General features: G+C 38.4%; 5 protein-coding genes across 6 annotated transcripts in view; 3 read left to right on the top strand and 2 right to left on the bottom strand.

Annotated features, from left to right (window-relative positions):
• Positions 1-240: 240 nt before the first annotated feature.
• LOC120779206 (glutactin-like) lies at positions 241-3,156 on the bottom strand. Its single transcript, XM_040111479.1, has 7 exons — positions 2,904-3,156; positions 2,084-2,236; positions 1,504-2,019; positions 1,298-1,433; positions 923-1,113; positions 537-861; positions 241-472 (listed from the first exon to the last, which is right to left on the bottom strand). Exons 1-7 carry the CDS (start codon positions 3,126-3,128, stop codon positions 345-347), a joined length of 1,674 nt encoding a protein of 557 aa, XP_039967413.1. The 5' UTR covers positions 3,129-3,156; the 3' UTR covers positions 241-344.
• A 1,226-nt stretch (positions 3,157-4,382) lies between these two features.
• LOC120779205 (Golgi apparatus protein 1) lies at positions 4,383-8,934 on the top strand. 2 transcript variants are annotated; one of them, XM_040111478.1, is made up of 7 exons: positions 4,383-5,269; positions 5,425-6,519; positions 6,591-7,103; positions 7,266-7,634; positions 7,708-8,077; positions 8,159-8,265; positions 8,325-8,934. In XM_040111478.1, exons 1-7 carry the CDS (start codon positions 4,577-4,579, stop codon positions 8,493-8,495), a joined length of 3,318 nt encoding a protein of 1,105 aa, XP_039967412.1. In that variant the 5' UTR covers positions 4,383-4,576; the 3' UTR covers positions 8,496-8,934. The 2 variants fall into 2 exon arrangements, with proteins under 2 accessions (XP_039967412.1, XP_039967410.1); XM_040111476.1 differs by having other exon boundaries at positions 6,591-7,115.
• A 1,210-nt stretch (positions 8,935-10,144) lies between these two features.
• LOC120779207 (E3 ubiquitin-protein ligase NRDP1) lies at positions 10,145-12,644 on the top strand. The gene is made up of 5 exons (XM_040111480.1): positions 10,145-10,598; positions 10,709-10,851; positions 10,928-11,372; positions 11,496-11,661; positions 11,729-12,644. Exons 1-5 carry the CDS (start codon positions 10,509-10,511, stop codon positions 11,830-11,832), a joined length of 948 nt encoding a protein of 315 aa, XP_039967414.1. The 5' UTR covers positions 10,145-10,508; the 3' UTR covers positions 11,833-12,644.
• Positions 12,645-15,767: 3,123 nt separating this feature from the next.
• Positions 15,768-16,669, top strand: LOC120777463. The gene is made up of 2 exons (XM_040108787.1): positions 15,768-15,980; positions 16,048-16,669. The coding sequence occupies exons 1-2, from the start codon at positions 15,875-15,877 to the stop codon at positions 16,548-16,550; spliced, it is 609 nt and encodes a 202-aa protein (XP_039964721.1). The 5' UTR covers positions 15,768-15,874; the 3' UTR covers positions 16,551-16,669.
• Positions 16,670-17,168: 499 nt separating this feature from the next.
• The window catches only part of LOC120776648 (putative U5 small nuclear ribonucleoprotein 200 kDa helicase), an 8,516-nt gene continuing 3,313 nt past the window's right edge, over positions 17,169-22,371 (bottom strand). Inside the window, exons 5-9 of the mRNA XM_040107483.1 lie at positions 19,104-22,167; positions 18,863-19,037; positions 17,898-18,180; positions 17,592-17,834; positions 17,169-17,527 (exon numbers count right to left, since the gene is read on the bottom strand). Of these exons, the coding sequence (XP_039963417.1) occupies positions 17,285-17,527; positions 17,592-17,834; positions 17,898-18,180; positions 18,863-19,037; positions 19,104-22,167 (4,008 nt within the window). The 3' untranslated portion in view covers positions 17,169-17,284. The remainder of the gene's footprint in view (positions 17,528-17,591; positions 17,835-17,897; positions 18,181-18,862; positions 19,038-19,103; positions 22,168-22,371) is intronic.

The following is a 22,371-nucleotide window of genomic DNA, read 5'->3' as shown; positions in this document are numbered from 1 at the left end:
CACACAATGAGGGCTTAAACCCTAAACCAACCGTTAAGTTGGACGGCGATTAAATTAGCAAAATCTAGAATTTACAAACACACTATCGTTTTGCTTCTACTGCAAATACTTGTATACGTAAAAAAGGTGTGACTTGCCATACAACACAAGCTAGAAAGCTAAGGGAAACCATAAAGGCATTTAGCCACAGCCAAACGAACCGATTCTAAGCCAATCGATGAAGAAATGCGACGCGCTTGCTTAATGCAGACAATAAAGAAAAAGATTTATTTGTATGTATGAAGAGGAAGCAACAAAAATATATATATGTATAGCTTTAGCTTTAAAGACGCCATAAGCGGCCTCTACCACATTTTACTGGGGCGATCCAGATTTGTATTATTCGGATCGTCAATGGTTGCGGTGAATTCCTTCAATATATCATCGTCCAGTTTTATTTCTTCGTCAATGTGGAAGTATGGACCGCGTTTATCTATAAAATAATCCACAAAGATGATAAGTTTTCATATCACAAATCAACCCATGCATTCACTCACGTTCCATTGGTGATATTAGTGGTCCATCCGGCACCTGTGGCACGCCAGTCGTGGCAAAGGACACCCATAGTGCCACCATCTTCTTGGCAATCGCAGTATCTTGCGCATTCAACGGTGGCTTCATTGCAAATAGATAAATCAGCTCATCGGTATGATGTACACCGCCGTTGAAGGGATACTGTGCGTTGCCCAAATCGAAACCGAAATTTGTCTTCTCGCCGGCATAGTCGAAAGTGTAGAAGTAGATGGGCGGCTGTGCGGCTTTCTCGAATAGCTTGTTTGTGAAGCCCAACATTACAGATTTGAAGAAAAGTATGTTGACGAGCTACGGGAAAAGTATATATTTGTTAAGTAATGGCTAGCAGGAAACAGATATCGTGACTTACATCGAAGTAGGCGGGTAGAGCGCGCCTATGATCGGCACTGTGCCATAGATCCGCAGGGAATAACAAACGCGTCATGGCATTATTAGTCAAACCTGTTGTATCGTTCATCCAATTCATCAAGGCAGTGGCGAAATCTCCCACAGTAACAGTGTTCAGATTAGGATGAGACACTCTGAAGTCGTCGTAAAAGACTAAATCACGAAAATATAAATGTAAATACGGAATAACACATACAATTGAACTTCCATAACTCGAAGTCTTAAATCCATAACTCGAAGCCTCTCTAACTCCAAGTTTTTTTCTGGATTATGTTGGTTCGAGTAAGGAAAGCTCAACTGTATATACGAGTAACATCTAACAAATGCCAATACTAACAGGCTAACACAATCGCGCCATCGTGTTTTGTAAAGCCAGTCATTATGGGCACATTCTTATTTGTCTGCCCAATCAGTTGAGCCGGATGCTCTGGTATTGTACCAAAATAATCGCGAATAATCAAACCATAACGTTCCTTCACAATAAAAAATAAAAAACTTCGTGAAAAGTACGAAAAAATTATCGAAAAAATATTGTAGACTTACGCTTTCAGCCGCCTTAAGCAGGTCCATAACTGGCGCGCGTTTCAAGCATTGTTGCGCTCGGTAAATACTTTCGCAATGCTCACACTTCAAAGCGCGACAAACACGTGTCACTTGCGCAAGTGGCTCCATATTTATAGATTGTTTATCCACGATTGAACCCGATTGTATAATGAGCCGTTGAAAAGCTGACGGTGGAGTCTTAGGACTGATCAGTAATGCGCCGCCTAATTCACCGCCCGAGCTCTCACCGAAAACAGTAACTTTTGCGCTATCACCACCAAAAGCGGAGATATGCTCTTGCACCCATTGAAGTGCCAACATTATATCCATTAAACCGAAATTACCAGCCATATCCGGTGTTTTTGTGCCGGAAAATCCAAGTATACCCAGACGATATTGTATCACTACAAGCACAATATCCTCTTCGAGCAAGTAATCGGGTCGGTGGTCACTGGCAAAACCCACTTGCAAGCTACCGCCATGAACGTAGAACATCACCGGTTGCGTGGCGTTTAACTGGCGCATAAGAGAATATTGTGCATAATAAAGAAAAAAAACATCTATTTTGCTACACACATACCTTTTTGGTGAAAATATTTAAGGTGAGACAGTCCTCTAGATCACCCTGCAGTTTATCGGGCGACAAACGGTTGTATGTAAACAATTGTGGACATATGCGTCCGTAGTCGTTGGCTTGAAGTGGCGTTGACCATGGTTTCCGAGGTACTGGAGGCTAAAAACAAGATATAAGAAAATAGTAATGGTTAAGTTAGAGAATCTCTTAGACAAAAGAAGACTTAGACCTCCAACCGAAAGGCGCAATTTTCGACCATCGCCACCTAGGTGTAGCAAGAGATCATTCCTAATCTACGTCGACGACATGAAACAATACGCCGACTAGACTTCGAACGCAAATAACTTCCGACAAGCACTGACCGTCATTCACAGTGGAGTCATCAACACCTTCACCGACTTTCAGTGAATGGCGTACTTGAAGTCAAACCACCACCCATTGCTGACGAAGAGCTCGAGTTGCCGCGAAAAACGAGAGTGACCCTTGCGCAACTTCGTTCTGGATACTGCAGCAGGTTAAATTCCTATTTACCCAGAATAACCTCCGACATATCTAATATACATATGTCCTGCGTGCAATGAGTCTCCACATGACACTGGCCACGAATGAATCGCACGATCTTGGAGACCAAGTCACAGGCCAACGACGCGAGTTAAAGTGGTCACCAAAAAATATCATTATCCAGTAGAGCAAACGCCGAGCGAAACAAATCCATGGTTCCACGAATTACTGATTCTGCTGAGTGACTAGGACCGAATATTGGACGCAGCGAGCGATCCGTCCACACATCCAAAAAGCACACGTTATTTTAGACACAATATATTACCTTATATCTTAGTTCTCCACTTGGTGACTCTGCATAGGGTATTCCGCGAAATTGCATATAAGTTTGACCAGTCCATGCTGTAGTATTGGTATTGCCGATCACCACACCTTGACCGGATATATTCACACGAACCTCAGACGGTATTATATTCTGTGGACCATAAGAACAACTGACGGGAATAAGCAACAAGTAGAGTATGCTGAGTAGACCGATAATGGAAGCCATACTGAGCTCGGCGAAGATCTGTAAACAACTAGCAAGAAACTTAATAAAGTATTATGTTTAAGCGGCTTTCCAAGCTTAAGTATATCGCAAAAGTGTAGATAATTGTGCACAGATACATACATACATATATACATACATATGTACATATGTACATGTATACCAAGGTGCCGACGTATCTAAGTGCGTTCCTATCTCTGCGAGAGCTACAAGTTCGAAGGCCACTATGGCCAGTACTCAGAATTATGGATCAGCTGATCATGTCAAAATTTCGGCTTGAAAGTCACAGTGCTATTTGGTCAAGAGAAACATTTTCAAAAAGAACCAGAAACCGAGCAAAAGTGGTTTAGAAATCGGGGCGGTATGAACTGTAGCCATAACTGGGCCAAACATCTGTCATAAGTATGTATATATTTGACATTGAATTCGTACGAACGTACACAAATGTATATACATACCAGTATGTATGTGTGTATGTACATGAGCAGCTGCGTACATTCGTAGGCACAGCTTTACTTCGAATATAGATTTATGGGGATTTTCGCAAGGTAAAGCTTATACACAATCAGTAAACTTGATTGGCATTAACAAAACAAAACAATAAACCAATGAGCATTTCTCAATAATTGTGGGAATATAAATTGTGGACAATAAGAAAAAGAGCATTCGCAGAAATGATATGAGTCGATTTAGCTATGTATATACATATGTATGTCTATCCGTCGGTCAGTCGGTCCGTATCGTTGTGAAATTTCGCACAGGACCTTATATCTTCAAGAAGCAGCTCCTTTATTGGAATCGCCGATATCAGACCATTATTGCTTGCAGCTGCCATGCTGCATGCAATAATGATCAAGGACAAGTTCGTGTATGGATCTTTCTTAAACCGTAACTTTCGAATATTTTTGCGCCTAAAGCTAGGCTATAATTTTTGCACATTCAATATACACTAAAACCCAAGAATTACTACACAAAGACAGCTAATTTATATATTTTTAAATAAAGTGGTATCACTGTGACATCATTAAACAACGTAGCTCGGTCATAAATTTGCATACATTTTCATTTTATTACGACAATTATGCAAAATTATTAGCAATTATTGTTTGCTTGGAAAATTAGAAAATTTGCTTCACTTCCGCGTGCAAACAGAAATTCCATTAATTCCAACCTAAATAATATTTTTGAAAGCTAAGTGTGCGAACAGGCCTTTTGTTTTTATTTTTGTTATTCTTATCGTAGAACTGTCATTCACAAATTCTTTTCTTAGCAACTCTCGGATGAATGTTCAGTTTATTATAATCTATTGTAAATGTAATTTGTTAAAGTTGCCGAGCGCATATTTAAAATCTAAACGTACACATCAGCAAGTTCTCAAAAATAAGTTTCACAACGTTAACATACATATGCACAAAAATATTTTGTAAATAAAGTTAAGTTACAAGGCAAAGATGCGGCTGCAATTTGCTTTGGTTTTATTGCTTTCAGCCGGCGCCACGCTGTCGAATTCCAGCAATTCGAGCTCATCAATAGCACAGCTAGAACATAGTCTCATCGATAGGCCCGAATGCAAGGAATTACAGTCACTTTGTGCACACCTCAAACAAACCGATAATGTATCGGTATTGGAGTGTGTTAGCACATTCTCGTCCAGTCAATTGGAGGCTGTGCCTGATAAATGTCAACATGCTTTATGGGTGCAACAACGTACAATGCAGACGGAAAAGTGGATAACCGATCAGCTAATACCACAACATTGTGGTGCACAGAAACAACAACTAACATCTTGTGGGAATGCCGTGAGCTTATGGAGCTGTATACACGAACGTGCAATGCGTATGGAGCACAGCAGCGAATGCCGTGCATATATATTGCGTTCCATTGCGACACTGTTTCCAGATTTTGATCAATTGGGTGCGTTTTTGAATGGCTGTGGTTCGCAAATAGAACAATTAGAATGTGGCCGCTTAAATTTGGAACGCAGAAGTATGTCACAAATTGAAACTGTGCAGTGCTTACAGGAGACAGCTGCTGATGCACTTGATGTAAAATGTAAAGACGAATTAAATACAATGGAGCAGCAACGAAAAGATTTGGAATTTTTCGAAGCTTGTGGCGATGACTGGAGACGCCTATGCGGACAGGTGAGTAATGCACTTGATGATTTTGTCGTTTTTTCATTATTAAAAATATGAACAAGTGTTTTAATTTTCACATATAGCAGAATTATGTTTATTGAAACCGTTATACAATATTTCAACACATATGTATATTTATTAAATTTTTTTTTTGTTTTTAGGAAACTGCTGGTACAGCAGCTGCATTTAAATGTCTGGTTAAGAATAAAGCGGATCCCACAATGACACGTCGCTGTAACGAAAAAATTGCACAACGCGATCGCGAAATCGGAAAAGATTATCGGCTTTCTCACGGGCTCGCTAAAGCTTGCAAGGACGATATCAAACAATATCACTGCCGTCGTGGTGTATCCGAAGACAAACAAGTACGTTTAGCACAAATCTTACTTTGTCTTGAATCGGTTGTAAAGAACGGTTCGATGGTAACTACGGAGTGCCAAGCGGAAATAAATGATCATCGTCGTATGCTGATGCACGATTTCAAATTATCGCCAGAAATTCTAAGCGATTGCGCCGATGATATACCAAAGTTTTGTGGTGATATTGAAAAGGGGCAAGTTGTCAGAGGTGGTACCGTCGGAAACACTGATAACGGTCAAGTAATTCACTGCCTCATGGAACATGCACGCGCAAAACGTAGAAAGGATCGTCGCGTTACTGCGCAATGTCAGCGTTCACTGGAAAAGCTAATAAAAGCAGCTGACGTAGGAGAGGATTGGCGTGTGGATCCAGTTCTACGACGTGCTTGTAAACCGGTCGTCGATGTGGCATGCCGCGACACAGACGCTGGCGAAGCGCGCGTAATGTCGTGCCTTATGGAACGCATTGGCACGCCAGTAATGCGGCCGGACTGCGAACAAGCACTTATGCTGATACAGTATTTTGTAGCTCGTGATTTCAAATTAGATCCGCAATTATACAAACATTGTCACGACGACGCCATAAAATATTGCCGAGCCAAACACGTATGGGATGACGTTAACGACGTGCAAATGGATCCAGAACGTGGACCACTCATTTTACCTTGCTTACATCGTATTGCATACAGTGATGATGAAAATTTATCACTTCGTAAGGACTGCTTCAAAGAGGTGAAACGCGTAATGCGTCAGCGGGCCGTGTCTGTGGATCTTATACCCGAGGTTGAAGACGAATGCATTGAAGATTTGTCCATATATTGCTTTGACCGCACACAGAAGGGCGCCGAAATGGATTGCTTGCAAACAAATCTTGAGAAACTAGCACCAACATGCAAAGTGAATATTATTTTTTGGTTATTCGTTAGAAAATTTTTTAAAATATCAACTTGTTTTTGTTTTTTCCGTAGAAAGCGGTTGCCACCTACACCGAAGAAGAGGCCGAACATATCGAATTGAATCCGGTTATTATGTCCGTGTGCATAAATGCAATGCAAACACATTGCGAGCACATACTGAAGGGCGAAAAGGACAAAGGTGATATGATGGATTGCTTGATTGCGCATAAAAACGACGCTGATCTACGTCAGGATCTTAAATGTCGCGCCGCCATCGAACATTTTCAAATCATCTCGCTGAAAAATTATCATTTCACATATAAATTTAAAACTGCTTGCCGTCCACACGTAACACGCTTCTGCGCGTCAAGCACCACGAAAAACGATGTTGTCGCCTGCCTGAGCGAAGTCATGCGTAATGACACGATACGCGGCCAACGTCATTCCATACCCAAAGAATGCCGCCAACAAGTCAAAGCGCAACTCTACCAACAACGCGAGTCCATACTGCTAGACCCGAAGTTAGCGAATGCATGCAAGAAGGAGTTAGAAACCTTCTGCATTGGCGAGAAGGGACCTGGTCAGGTGAATAACAATGCAAGTTCCCTTTTCATCATTTAATCACCACACATCTTACATTACACACACATATTATCTATGTATGTTAGAAAAAATATATTTGTACAATTGACATATGAAATTATGGCTTTACGCATAAACTTAATAATACTTTGGCTTGCATTAAAGGCTTTGGAGTGCTTGCAACAAAATACGCAGCGTCTTGGCAGTTCCTGCCATCACGCCATTTTCTTGGTGAAACGATCGCAGCTCGCCGATAGTGGCACCGACTTCACATTGATCAACACCTGCAAAGAAATGACTTACAGATTTTGTAACAATGTTGAATCTGATCAATTGCTGGACTGCCTCAAGACCTACAAAGATGATCCGCTCTTCGATCAACGCTGTCATTTGGTCGTGGTAAATCGAATGATTGAACAAAATACCGACTATCGTTTCAATCCGTCCCTGCAGCTGGCTTGTGGCAAGAATATCGACCGTTATTGCTCGCATATTGTGGCCACGGCACAACCAAATGAAGAATTGAACGGCTTGGTAAGTACTAATTAACACTATATTTTTTATACATATGTGTGGTATTCTTCATTTCATAACAAATGCGTTTCAGGTTGTGCAATGCTTGAAAGACAAGTTCCGCGAATCGCGTTTGGACTACAACTGCACGCAAGAAATGATTAAAGTGCTGCAAGAGCAAGCATTGAACTATCAACTCAATCCACTGCTACAAAATTTCTGCAAATCTGAAATAGAAGTATTGTGCAAAGCTAATCTACAAAACCGTGAACATGGCATGGTCGAGGAATGTTTGAAAACAGCATTTCTTAATCACAAGATTATAAATCGCGATTGCCGTGTTGAGGTGGCAACCTTAATAGCGGAAGCGAAGGCGGATATACATGTAGACCCCATACTGCAAGAGGCATGCACCGTGGATCTGTTGAGATACTGTTCAAACGTGCCAAGTGGCAATGGCAGAAGTGAGTACGCTGTTACAATACTTAAAAATATATAAAAGCTAATTTTAGAAAAACTTAAAACTTAACTTTTCATTATTACAGAATTGAAATGCTTGCAAGTCTTGCTGAAAGACCAGTCGAAGGCAATGGAAGAAGATTGCCGTATGAAATTACAGAAACGTATTGAAATGTTCCGCAATGCAGATACTGTAAGAAAATAATTTTCACTTAATTCTGCTACATTTTCTAATACGTATTTAATTTGCAGGTACTCGCGGAACCGCCCGAAAATATGGAACAACTGGTTAGTCAGGTTGTTTCCTCACCGGCGAAAAGATTTTTCTTAATCATATTTATGTCGGCTGTGGGCATGATTTTTATGATGGGAATCTTCCTGGGACGCATAACCAAACGCGCAATCAGCATCAAAAATAAATAAACTGTCCAATAGAAAAGTAAATGTTTATAACACCACAAACGTGTCCCCTTCCACTTCCCTTACAATCCATAAAATCTACTTCAATTTCATGGTTAAATGCTTTATAAACCGAAAATATTTTGAGATATGTATTCATAGTTGGATTGTTTATGTGCCCATTTGTTAACCGAAACAAAGTTTGTTTTATCTTTCCATTCTAATCAGCATTGTATGGCTTAATATATTATATAGTTATTTAATTGGAACTAAATGGTGTGCATAATTTGAAATGAATTCGTTTCGATGTACTATTAGTTTTTGTATTTGTAAAAAGTTTATATTTTATACGGAATGCATATATGAATTGTAGAATATATTGTTAAATGTGCTTAGTATAATAGAATACGATAAAAATATTGGCAAAGTCAACGCTTTACATTAAATATACTTTTTTATGAATTTAAAATAAAAAGATTTTTTGGATTTTGTGTGGGGAGTTTGCTTCAGGTGAGCGAAGTTGAAGGTGTACTTGTATTAGTTTAAACAGAGAACGTATGCTTATACAGTTTTACGTTCTCTGGTTTAAATAAAAATAAATTTTAATCACAAGTACCGTATCGAAAAAAAAAATCTGAAATACGATATTAAAAAATACAAATTGATTTTTAATATTTCATTTCTAGAAGTTTTAGTTTTTTTTTTTTAATAGAAAATTTTATTTTTTCTTTTCATCGAAACTAATTTTTTAATTCAACAATTTTATTAAAATAAAAAATTTAAGTGCAATAAATTCACCACCCTAATGCTAAGTAATGAAAAGAAAATATTTGGGCTGGGATTTAGATTAGCATCCCCGGATTTCGGGGATAAAATGGGTGTCACTGGAAAGGTGGCGTTCTCCAGATCACGAAAATATATACATTTAGTTGCCGCTGACTTATAGTTTTAAAGATATTTGCATTTAAAGTTGAAAAATTGACAACTTTTACATTGATAATTTGTGTATTGTGAGTAACTTTTTCATTTATATTGTGCACTTTTCACTTACTTACTTACTGACACTTCACTATATCGCGCCGCGCTTCAAAAAAAATAACCATGGCAACCCTTTTCTTATTGTGCAAATGCAGAGAATTGTAACTAAAATAAAATAATTAAAATAAAGCTTTATTTACAACAAATATTAAAAAAATGAATATACCGAAACGTTATAGTGAAGTGTTAGTAAGGGAAAAGTGCACAATATAAATGAAAAAGTTACTCACAATACACAAATTATCAATGTAAAAGTTGTCAATTTTTCAACTTTAAATGCAAATATCTTTAAAACTATAAGTCAGCGGCAACTAAATGTATATATTTTCGTGATCTGGAGAACGCCACCTTTCCAGTGACACCCATTTTATCCCCGAAATCCGGGGATGCTAATCTAAATGTTACCCAATATTTGATTTTGTTCAAATAAAAACTCCCAATTTACTTAAAAAAGTTTTAAAATAATAAATTATTTGCTCTAAACGTCTCAATGCATGCATCGAAATTAGAAAATCCACTTATTTTATTTACTTTGGCTATTTTTATTTAGCAAAACATGTGGCAGCCCTCTTGTATGTTTGACAGTTGACAAAATTTATTTCTTTTCCAAATTCACTATTTTCTTTTCATTTTCACTTTGAGTTTCCTGTTCGTAATGCTGTTTCTCGTAACATTGGCTTGTTTGCGAACACAGATTTTGTTATAAAAATTTAGTTGAAACAACCAATATTAGCAGCAATTATACAAAAATAAAAAAATAGTTTACTATTGCATAAGAACAGCTGATTAAACGCATTCTGTGAAATTTTAGTTGCGAGTGAAATCGACAATTTTAAGGGCTCAAGCTAAAAGAAAAAGAATTGAAACCGAATGAACGAGCACAAAAGCAAAAAGAAAAGGTTGCGAAAATAACAATTTCGGTTGCTCAAGCAACAGTGGTGTTGCACGAATTTGTAGGCAGACGCCACTTGCCACATTTTCAGCACCATTAGGTAGAAAATGGGTTACGATTTACATCGCTTTCAGGGAGAAGTGGATGAAGAGCTCACTTGCCCCATATGCTCAGGTGTTCTTGAGGAGCCGCTACAGGTCAGTAACCGCTTAAATAATTAAAAAAGCGAAAAGGTTGTGAACATTTAAAATATATACGTATGTTCCTAAAACGTCATGAAACTCTTTCACTTTGCATTTCTCCTTAGGCGGCAATGTGTGAACACGCCTTTTGTCGTGCGTGCATTAACGAATGGCTCACCCGTCAGCCCACCTGCCCAGTAGACCGCAACGCATTAAATACCGCAAATTTGCGCGCCGTGCCGCGTATACTTCGCAATCTGCTTTCACGGTATGTATATCCAGACTACCAAAAGTAAAATTAGCTATAACACCAAAATAATTATATTTTTTAAATTTTTTTTTAGACTTTCCATCACCTGCGATAATGCGCCATATGGCTGTACTTTGGTACTCAAGCTGGATGCACTGAATTCTCATCTGGAAGAGTGCGAACACAATCCAAAACGTCCATTGCCGTGCGAAAAAGGATGCGGCTTTGTTATACCCAAGGACGAGCTTAAGGATCACAATTGTTTACGTGAATTACGTTCTATGATACATCAACAGCAGTTGAAAATGGGAGAGCTTAAGACAGAGATTGGTGATCAAAATTTGGTCATCAATGAGTTGAAGCGTGAGTTGCAACTATTTAAAGACTTTATGCGCGCAATGCGCGTCTCCAATCCAGCTATGCGTGCGATTGCCGATCAGATGGAACGTGATGAGGTGATACGCTGGAGTTCGACTTTGTCACGTGCACGTGTAACACGCTGGGGCGGTATGATCTCAACACCGGATGATGCACTACAGGTAAGGCGATTGATTAGCAAAATTTTTTGAGTTTGTTTTTGACAATTTCTTCAGATTTTTTGTGAAAATTTCTAGAGGAGAGAGTTTCGTGAGTTTTCAAATGTACGTTTTATTCTTTTATAGATGATGATAAAACGTGCATTGTCTGAATCTGGCTGTCCACCACACATACTGGATAATCTTATGGAGAATTGCCACGAAAGACGCTGGCCACGCGGCTTGAGTTCACTAGAGACGCGACAGAATAATAGACGCATCTATGATAACTACGTCTGCCGACGTATACCAGGTAAAGAAGAAGAAGCATGTTAAAAAAATGTTTTCTAATATTACACCATTGTAATTGGAATTTGTAGGTAAACAAGCTGTGTTGGTTTTAAGCTGCGATAATGCTCATATGTCTGAAGACGTCATGGTGGAACCGGGTTTGGTAATGATTTTTGCTCATGGTATAGAATAAATGCACACAATTCTACTCGTAGACATATAGAATTACACAAACAATTTAAAGAAAAATTAAAAAAGACAAACGATTCAATTGAAATAATAAACCTGGCAAAAAGAAAGAAAGTGTACATGCATGCAAACATACATATGCACACAACTAAGCTATCTTAACCATAGCGACAATTGCGTCAGCTAGAGCATTAAAATTTTATTTAATTAAGCTGCTACAAAATTGTGCGAGACACATTGGCAAATTAGCGAAATTTTAAGTATTGAACAGCCAAATCTTCAATGGACTTTTAGACTTATATAAATTTACTTTTTCAATTACACAAACAACTTTGAGATTTTCCTTAACATTAAATATAATTAATTTTGTTTTACTTTTGTAATTAATTTGTTGTACAAAATAACGAATTGCACTTGAGATTTATTTTAACACATGTGCTTATCAACTTTAAAAACGAAAAATTACAACAATTGTTATTATTAGTATAATAATGTTTAAAGTGTCTTAATTTGGCAGTAAAATGATAAAAATAATAAACAGCTTTATAATTTGCAACCGTACAGGGTTGATTGAGTTGATTATGGCGAGTATAAACAATAAGGGACACAAGTTCATTGGCAGCGCCTGTTCCCTGTATGCAAATTTAAACAAAAATTTAAAAAATCTTTTTGTAGTTATTAAGTACGCCTTAAAAATATATTTTTCAAATGCATATTTGAATTTCATTAGCTTATGCGCTTTTCAACTGACTGCATAATTATCATTGTCTATTATTTAAATTCAAACCAGGGTTGCAATTTCCTTAATTAAAAAATTTTGAATTAAAAATTAGTATATAAATTTTTATAAATTAAATTTTAATGTATTTTATGATTAATATTTTTTTTATTAAAATCTAAGCTAATGAGATTTTTGAGTTTTAATACCGAAATCGGAAATAAAAAAAATAAAATTTTAATTTTAAACCCTATTTCGAATTAAAATTTAATAAAAAAAAATATAATATAATACTTTAAATTAAAATTTGTTAAAAAAAATTGAGTCCCTATTTTTTTAGGTAAAATTTTTTAAAAATTTAAAAATTATTTTTAAATAAGATTTTTGTAATTAAAAATTATTTTTAATTAAGATTAAAAATTTAGAAATTATTTTAAGTTAAGCTTTTCGAAATTAAAAATGATTTTAATTTAGATTTTTGAAATTAAAATTCTCAATTAAATTAATTTTTTAATTTCGAAAAGCTTAACTTAAAATAATTATTATATTTTTAATCTCGAAAATTTGAATTAAAAATAAATTTTAATCACAAAAATCCTAACCAAATAGGATGACAGTTTTTTTTTAAATAATAGTTTTCTTTTTTTAATTAATTTTAATTTTTAATTAATATTTTTGTGATTAAAAATGATTTTTAATTAAGCTATTTGGGATCACAAAGAAAAAAACACAACTATTTTTTAATTCATTAGTTGCAACCCTGCTTAAAAGTGAAAATAACATAAAACAACCAACTTCAACATATGTTTGTAGTCTTATTTAAGCGATCTCAGCCAAGAAATGAATTTTGTGTTAATAAATAATATTAATAATGAATTAACAGCTAAAAAATATATATCAACACATATACACAATACATAGATCAATACATTGAAGCAGGTTAATTTATATAAAGAGTGTTTTACATAGTTCTTGCTCATACATATAAATATACATACACAATACATATACATTAGCCCTTAGTATTAGCAGTACCAATTGTTACATATTTTCCTTGCAAATTTATATAAATTTTGTGTGCTCTTGGTACTCTAGTAAATATGTAATATGATAATTTCACACTGCACTTTGTTCAGCCAATCAATAAATATGTTACGTCGATTAGTATTATATACATACATATGTGTATGGACACACTCTCTCATACATACATATAAACATGTATTCGTTATATCAATTAAAACAACAAAATTGTGTGTAATATCGACAACAACTAAACAAAATTTTAATTTCTGTGGCTTTGTTATATGTATGTATGTATATATGTATATAGATGTTTATATATGTACATTCAGCGAAGTCGCACTGTTTTGCTCTTATTACAATAAATACATTTTTGAATTAAGTCCAAATAAAGGCATACATGAATATCAAACAGGGTGTATGAAAATAAGTATATTTTATTTGTAGTATACGCGAACTAGTCCCACAGTTTTTGAGATATCGCTGTGAAAATTTGCACACACGCTTTTCTACCCAAGATGCTACTTATTTGTTGAAACCGTCGATATCGGACCATTATAGCGTAGAGCTGCCATACAAACTGAAGGATCAAAATCCCGTCCTTGTATGGAAAACTTTTTTATTTGACAAAATATCTATTCAAAATTTGACATAGATTATTTTCCAATGCAACTCTACAATATCCGAAGGAATAGTTCAAATCGGATCACTATAGCATATAGCTGCCATACAAACTGAACGTTCAAAATTAAGTTCTTGTATGAACAACTTTTTTGTTTGATGAGATATCTTCATAAAATTTTGTATAGATTATAGTGCAAGGTAACTCTACAAACTCCACAGAAATTGTTCAAATCGGATCACTGTAGCACGGAGCTGTCATACAAACTGACGGCTCAAAATCCAGTTCTGTGGAATCTTTTCCATTTGTGAAGCGAAGTTAACGGTTTTTTTTTGCATATATGATAAATTTGCAACATTTGTAACTGTTTTGAACTTAACGGCTTAAATTTATTTTATTTCCCCACTTATGTTTCCGTTCTCTTTGCTTGTGCTCTTATTTTTCAATCCATGCCTGTGCTCTTTTAGAACTCACATTTAGCGCTCTCTCTCTCTCAGTCATATGTTTACTTAATCATCGAGAATTGAATGCTTGTGTGTGTGTATATAATTAAGATGCTGCTTCATTGGATCATTTAGCGCTGTCTTCAAAGGAACCCCAGAAACTAGTTTCCCCCCTAAATGACTTACGAAAACTTGTTTGCTGTACGCTAAGTCGCTCTTTGCATATAAAAAATATACACACATATATACTTATATCTACATATGTATATCTATGTGGCTTTCTGGTTTGGGCTACGAATGATCGATGTTAAATTTCGGCTATTGCCTGCTTATTTGCTCGAGTTTGCGTTTTGGTCTTCCCCCAGCTGTCGGAAGAGTTAATAGTTAAATAATAAATTGTCCATGCAGCGCAATGACGTATGTACATATATACATATATGTATGTATATGTATCTATCGTAAGCACGAGTACAATTGTATATTAAGCGCAGCTTGTTTCATGAAAGTGATTGCTTAGTTTGAGATATCGATCTGGAATTTTGCACACGTTCTTTTCTTCAAAAGAAGCTGCTCATTTGTCGATATCTCGGATATCGGATTACTGTAGCATATAGCTGCCATACAAACTGGACGATCCAAATTTACTCTTTGTATGGAAAACTTGTTTATTTGACGAGATATCTTTACGAAATTTGTCATGGATTCTTTGTCAAGGCAATGCTATAATATCTAAAGAAAGTTTTCCGATCAGACCACTATAACATATAGCTGCCATACAAATTGACCTCTCAAAATTAAGAAAAATTATTTTTTTATACCCTTTATGCTATAAAATATGCAGCTGTGAAGGGTATTTAGCGTCGAGGCAACGAAAGTTAATGTTTCTCCTTTTTGTTTTTCAGAAATGCATTATTTTTAATTTAGGCATATTTTTATGCTTATGACTTTATGAATTTCAAAAACAATGTATAATTCCAATATAAGGTTTTGCGTCGGGTACCTTTTGATATCAAACGCTTTCTAGCCCACTGTTGCGCTCATTTCTACCTTTGCCTAGCTGCTCAGTGCTTACCTTTATACCTTACCTGAGAGTTATCTTCGGCTCAGTCAATGACTCAGGCAATAGTCTGCGTTTGAGCAGCGTTTAGTGAAGATCGATTTGCGAGACGTTGTGTTTGTCAAGCTTTAGGGAACAGAGTGTGCAATTCCAACCAAAAACATATATATATAATAGTAAGCTATGCGTTTCCTAACTTTTTCGGCTGTCTTAATACTCTGCTCAGCATGCGTTACTGCGGCTACTTTAAATGTTGTCAGCGAGGATAATACACCCAGTGCGCCATTACGTGAGTAGCAGCCAGCTTCAAAATACCATTATTAATTAAATTTTTTTTGCTACCTTCTCTGCCATAGCGATCAATGGCGCTGCTGTCGACGAAGTCTTAGTGGAGTCTTCACTCTATATCAAGCCAAAGACGAATTTGCGGCCACAAGTGCGACGTGTGCGCAGCATACCCTTCGCAATGCCCTTGAACAGCGCGTCTTTGCTGGAGCATGTGCGTGTTAAACGTATGCCACAATCGGGGCAATCACAGGCGACTGCTGCGGCTGATTCCAATAGTTTTAATTTTGGACCATTTGGCGCTAACTCAGCGGCCGCCAATGCTGGTTCGCAAGCCTTCAACGCATTCGGTCCGAACGGCGCGTTCGGTGCCTCCTCAGCGGGTACATTGACACAAGCTTCGCAATTTGGTCCTTTTGGACCGCAAAACTCTGCCGGCGCTTCAATGAGCCAAGTTTATAGGCTGCCCAATGGACAGGTGATCAACTTTGCTAGCACAAATAGCTTTGCTAATGGTCCCAACGGCAATAATGCCAACAGCCGTGGATCATCGGTGTCTGTCAGTCAACGTTAGAGCACTAAATTTTAGAAAGCTGCAAAAAATATTCGATATTAATAATAATTTGTGCAATTGTGTTAATAATTCTGCGAAGAAAAAATATATATGTATGTATAAATGAACACTAAAACAAACTGATTCGATTTTGCCATGTCCGTCTGTTTTTCTGTATATATGCGAAATAGTCCCTTAGTTTTTGAGATATCGATCTGGAAATTTGCGCACGTCTTTTTCTGCCCAAGAAGCTACTCATTTGTCAGAATCGCTGATATCGGGTCACTATAGCATATAGCTGTCATACAAACTGAACAATCGAAATCCAATCTTTGTATGAAAAAAATTTTATTTAATGAGTTATCTTCACGATATTTGGCTCGAGTTATTATTTAAGGCAGTGACACAATCTCTGAAGAAATTTTTCCGATCGGACCACTGTAGCATATAGCTGCCATACAAACTAAGCGTTGAAAATCAAGTTTTTGTATGAAATCTTAACTATTTGTGAAGGGTATTATAGCTTTTTTCTTATTTTTCTTTCTATTACTTCGATCTACATTTATTAAAAAACAGGAATTTCAAATTACGTAGCCGCAGCGCTGTGCTTACAAATAAAAAAATCAAATACTGAAGATATTGGTTTGTTTGTCTTTCTTTATTACCCACACGCGCACACTTGAAAAATGCAAATTTATGCAGAAATCTACGAAAAACATTGAACTAAGACTAATTGCAGACCGATTATTAATCGTTTATTCCGATTCGCTTTCACTTTCCGACTGGAAATCGCCAACCTCAATGGAGAACTTGTACTCTTGATCGCAGCCCAAATATGAATCGCTCATATAGTACAGTGTGTACTCGTGTCGGCCGGGGCTGGGCGCCACAAAATCTAACTTTATTTTTGCCTTCTGCTGCAGCGTCAGACGTTTAATGGACAGCAGTGAGTTGGTTTTCGGATCACCAATGACCACCCACCAGCCTTCCTCGCGTTTCTGTAAGAAAAATTAGTTAAGAAATCAATGAAATTGAAAGCAAAAAAGACAATTCTTGACATACCTGTGGGAAGAATGGTGCAATAACTGGCCCAGTAACTTCGTCTTCACGCTCCAGTTGCACAATCACATTCACCGTGGAGCCGGAATTGATGCGATCTTTATCCACCACTTCGAAGTTCATTTCGATGTTTGGATAACGGTTACAGAAACGCGCCACGTCGGCCATTTGTGCGTCAGTCAATTGCAGCAGTCGTGTGCGGTCATCATCCTCCAACTCCATAATGTCAAAAACGGTTTCGATTTTCTACAAAATAATGCATAAAATAAATTATTTAAGTAAAATTTCGTATTTTTACGGCAACTGTACCTTTTCTGTGCAACGCTTGATGATGTCGGCTGTAAAGTGCGGCAACTGTTTCAAATACGAGTCCTTGCTCCACATGGCTTGCGTAACCATTTGCGCCAACTCCATGGCAGCCACAGCCGGCGAGAGCCAACCATTTGAACTGAGCACATCCACACAGGCCTGTATGAGGCGAATAGCTTTGCTCAAAATTAGTTCGGTGTCACCCTGTAGTTCGGGGCCTAACTGTAGGCGTGATAAATGCGCTTGCAACAACAAATTTGTTTTAATATGCGGATCATTGAATCTGTTAAAAAAAAAAAAAGAGTTCATTAGCTATGTTGGTCATCTAGTCCCTGCTTGGGTGGTAAGATTCAGGCTGTTTGTCAACGAAGTCATCTAACGGTAGGCCCAGGAAACGTGCTGTTTAGACGTGGTCGGACGATAGGGAGCGGGGTGTTAGCTAAGTGGCATTCGTTGGGAATGCAAAAAAAAAGAGTTAGAAGACATATTTGTTGTTTTTGTTGTAACGGATACCTAATACCTGTTGGAATGGTAAGGATTAGATTAGTTGTCATCGATGCAATCCAACGTCAGGCTCAGGAAGCGTGCTGTTTCAAAGGGGTTAGTCCAAAGGGAGAAGGGTGTCAGTTGTGTGGGGTTAGTAGGACATGCAAAGAGATGGTTAGTGTCAAGCGGGGACTCATTGCGCACTGGATATATGTTTGATATGTCAGGGTCTATTCTGGATAAATGGGGAACAATTTTGGATAAATAGAATCCGTAAACTATCTGACTGTTTCTAGTTCTAAGTGTTGTGCGCTTTCTGGAAGTCATTTTGATGGTGAGTGAGAGAATATTGGAAGTAACAAGAGTTCAAGTGCATTGACTACTGGGGAAAGTAGAGTTATCAGACGACAAAATTCCCCATGCTTGCCGGGTTTCCCAATTATCAGTAGGAGGACCACTGCTGAACTGGAGCTACTTACTTTGGCGCAGAATCGTTTGGACCAGTCAATTTGTTTGGCAAACGTTGAGAGAGTGTGCGCAGGATATTTTCTTCGTGATGGCGCACCACAATGTCCTCATATTCTGCTGCCGATGAGATGATCTCGAGCAAACCTCTAACTTTAGTTTTGCTATTCAATGATAAACTGAAGAGTTCTATAATAGAAAAAGAAGAAAAATGTAAAAAATCAAAAATCTTCCTAAAATATACCACACGCTAACCAATTGTTGTGTAGTTAATGTAATAATAAGCGGCGATCATGCCCAAGTTCAACGGAAGCGTGTCCATGTCGTCCTCAATGCTAATACACTTGGATTGCTCCAAGTCGGAGAGTGTATTTTCGACCAACTCGGACAAGTGATCGGAGAGATGACGATGTGTAACCCCCTGTAAGTTGTAATAGTTGGGATTTTGTGTGAGACGCCTGTATAAGAATGTCCAAGTGAGATAATCGACCGCATCCTGTTTGTTCTCGATGGTCTTCGTGACGACCTCCACATTGAAGTGATCGTGTAGACGGTGATCTAAGTGACTCTCGATCGGCAACGGTTCATTGATGAATTTCTTGAAGAAATCCTTCTTGGATGATTGACACATCAGCACACATTTAGCGTCCGCGTCTTCAATGGGACGATTAGCACGTCCAATCATTTGCAGCACATCAGTTATTGGATAGTCTTCATAAGAATGATTCTTGCCATTGTAGAATTGTGTGTCCATAATTATAACCAAATGCGCCGAAATGCTCATGCCCCAGCAGAGATCGCGTGCTACAACAGCCACCTGCACAGCGCCGGAGTCGAAGAGCTGCTCAACCAGCCGATGATCGGAGGCCGTAAGACCCTCATGTATGTACGCCACGCCCTGAGATAGTGTCTCCTTTAACGTCTTATCGGACATACGATCGAGGAATGGTTTGATGTCCTCTTCTTCGGCATGGAAGAAACGATTCGGTTGCATATCCGATGCGCTGTACGTAAGTATATCAATGGCCGTAAGACGCGCTTGCTTGCGCGATGAGACAAAAACGATAACCGGCTTGTGTGGACTGTATTTAATGATCGCGTTGTATACGGGCTTCGACATGGAAGCAATGCGCGTTGCGTTGTGTGTGATGCTGTAGCCTTGAATGTGCAACTCTAATGGAATGGGACGCACACTCGGGTGGAAATTAAATGTGGCATTGGCATTGCAGCCGAGCCATTGTGCGACATCACGCGCATCGGCTAACGAGGAGGAAAGCGCGACGATGCGGATCTGTTTCTCAATTTGAGACGAAATGTAGCGCATGCGCGAACAAACGACTTCCAAAACGGGACCGTCTTCGCCACCAACCAATTGCAATTCATCGACTATAAAGAGATTGACCGCCTGCACGTTTTTGCGTTGCTTCCAACGGCGTGACAACACATCCCACTTGTCGGCGGTGGTAACTATAATCTGACCTTTAGCCAGCAGTTTCAAATCGGTACCAGTTTCACCGGTTAACTTGACAACCTTGAGTGAGAGACTGCCGAACTTCGCATGCCAATCGGCAAATACAAGATCGGCAAGCGCTTCCTTCGACACCAAGTAGACGCAACGACCTTCGGCTTGCTGTGAAAACAAACGCATGATGGCGAATTCGGCTATGGTCATTTTGCCGGAACCTGTGGGTGCGCCTACGAACACATTATCATCACTATTATAGACGGCATTAAAAACCTGCGTTTGTATGGGATTGAATTGTGGGAAACGTTCGGCATAGAATTCCTCGAATTTCGGTTTGCGTAGCGCGGAAATGGGCAACGGTTGCAAATCGAGCAGCTCTGTTGGTGGCATATTTTTCTCTGGCAATATTAAATGCCTAAAAGAGACTGGCAATTGTGTTTCCGAACCGATCCAACGATCCGAGACTATACGCAAGAAATATTGCGGTGGCAACGGTTCGAAGACTGGCACAAAGAACTTGATTTGATGCTCATCTAAAGCATATTTCTCCTTCAGCAGAAAGAATTCATGATGTAAAATTACTTCGGAGTCAACATCCTCAATAAGTATCCAAAAGCCTTCGGATAAACCATGCACCTTCTCATCCCATTGGAAATCGGGTGTGATCGTGAGCTCTACGCGCAGCGTAGCACGCGTTATAGGCTGTATGTGTGTGGATAGTTCCAACTTTGGAAATTGATGGACAAATTTATGTATGGTCTTGCCCAGCTTTGGCACGCGTATCAACTCGCCAATCTCATTGGGCTCCAAATCGTACAGACGTTCCCATGGGAAGTTCTTCTTCTCCAATTTCTTAGCAATTTCATCGGGCATCTTCTTGAATTGACGCAGTGGGGTCATAGACTGCCACATACGGCGATCAATCATCTTACACAGTGTCAACGTTTTGTCAGCCAACTGCGCCCAGCCACGATAGAGCACAATTTCGAAGATGGCGCGCATTAAACGCGACGCAGACTGTGTTATGAACACCATATCGGACATTAGTGCGAATCCTTCCAGTTTTAATTGCGATATGTATGCCTGCAACAACACATTCACTTTGGCGCTATGCTCCTCCATGGACTCTTTTATCGGTATGGGTACACGTTCCATAAGCTTTTGCAATTCCAGTTTCTCTTCTTCGCGCACAGCAATGTGTTTGAACTCCGAAGAGAGTGAGAAGACGCGGAATAGCTCGATCTCACTGAGCGTTTGCTTCAGCAATTGATTGTAAGTCATCATAGTTTCGTGGGTGCAATAGTAATGCGACGCTATGCGACCCAACTCGGTCACTTGGAATTGGCCGCTCTTGCGATCGTACTTGACGAGGCCGCTGCGATCTAAATGCAAGGCGGCGGTGTGTATAAGATCCGCGCGATGCTGCTCCAGCAACGAATCATCGCGAATGGCGTCGTGTGAGATGCCGTAGAGAGTGGGATTACGCAGCATGCGTATATAGAGATAGGTATAGCCCAGCCAATGTACGGCGTCTTTCATATTTTGCACTGTGCCCAGTACAATTTCAGCATTCAGCATGTCTGGCATTTTGGAAATGAATTGTGACTCGATGGGCAGTTGTTGATTCAGCAGCGAAAGGTAAAATTGCAATTCGCTGTGATTAGTGATGAGTATGCCCTCGCCTTTGGTATCGTATTGCGGGCGACCGGCACGACCCAACATCTGGAGTACGTCCAGTGCGCTCAATTCTACCCAACGACCCTTTTCGGGATTGTAAACTTGCGTGCCCTTGATGATAACGGTGTGTGCCGGTAAATTGACACCCCAGGCGAGAGTGGCTGTGGACACCAAAACCTATTAAACGGCGCAAAGAGAGGAGAGAAAAAAAGAGATAATAAAAAGAAAGTAATTAAAAAAATAATTAAAAAAATAATTAAAAAAACATTAATTATTTAAAAATAATTAAAAAAACATTAATTATTTAAAAAAAGTAAAAAAATGAATTAAAAAAAATAAATTTCAAAATAAATTAGAAAAATAAATATAAAAATTAACAAA

Source organism: Bactrocera tryoni, chromosome 5, assembly GCF_016617805.1.
Source record: "Bactrocera tryoni isolate S06 chromosome 5, CSIRO_BtryS06_freeze2, whole genome shotgun sequence".
NCBI classification, from domain to species: Eukaryota; Metazoa; Arthropoda; class Insecta; order Diptera; family Tephritidae; genus Bactrocera; species Bactrocera tryoni.
This window is presented reverse-complemented; position numbering and strand designations above follow the sequence as displayed.

Excerpts from the sequence above, each read along its gene's own strand:
- LOC120779206 (XM_040111479.1), bottom strand. The coding sequence starts at position 3,128 with ATGGCTTCCATTATCGGTCTACTCAGCATACTCTACTTGTTGCTTATT. Across the intron at positions 2,237-2,903 it reads GTGGAGAACTAAGATATAAG|CCTCCAGTACCTCGGAAACC; the intron begins GTAATATATTGT and ends TCTTGTTTTTAG. Across the intron at positions 1,114-1,297 it reads TGGCGCGATTGTGTTAGCCT|TCTTTTACGACGACTTCAGA; the intron begins GTTAGTATTGGC and ends TTCGTGATTTAG.
- LOC120779205 (XM_040111476.1), top strand. The coding sequence starts at position 4,577 with ATGCGGCTGCAATTTGCTTTGGTTTTATTGCTTTCAGCCGGCGCCACG. Across the intron at positions 5,270-5,424 it reads GGAGACGCCTATGCGGACAG|GAAACTGCTGGTACAGCAGC; the intron begins GTGAGTAATGCA and ends TTTTGTTTTTAG. Across the intron at positions 7,635-7,707 it reads ATGAAGAATTGAACGGCTTG|GTTGTGCAATGCTTGAAAGA; the intron begins GTAAGTACTAAT and ends AATGCGTTTCAG.
- LOC120779207 (XM_040111480.1), top strand. The coding sequence starts at position 10,509 with ATGGGTTACGATTTACATCGCTTTCAGGGAGAAGTGGATGAAGAGCTC. Across the intron at positions 10,599-10,708 it reads TTCTTGAGGAGCCGCTACAG|GCGGCAATGTGTGAACACGC; the intron begins GTCAGTAACCGC and ends ATTTCTCCTTAG. Across the intron at positions 11,662-11,728 it reads CGTCTGCCGACGTATACCAG|GTAAACAAGCTGTGTTGGTT; the intron begins GTAAAGAAGAAG and ends TGGAATTTGTAG.
- LOC120777463 (XM_040108787.1), top strand. The coding sequence starts at position 15,875 with ATGCGTTTCCTAACTTTTTCGGCTGTCTTAATACTCTGCTCAGCATGC. Across the intron at positions 15,981-16,047 it reads TACACCCAGTGCGCCATTAC|CGATCAATGGCGCTGCTGTC; the intron begins GTGAGTAGCAGC and ends TCTCTGCCATAG.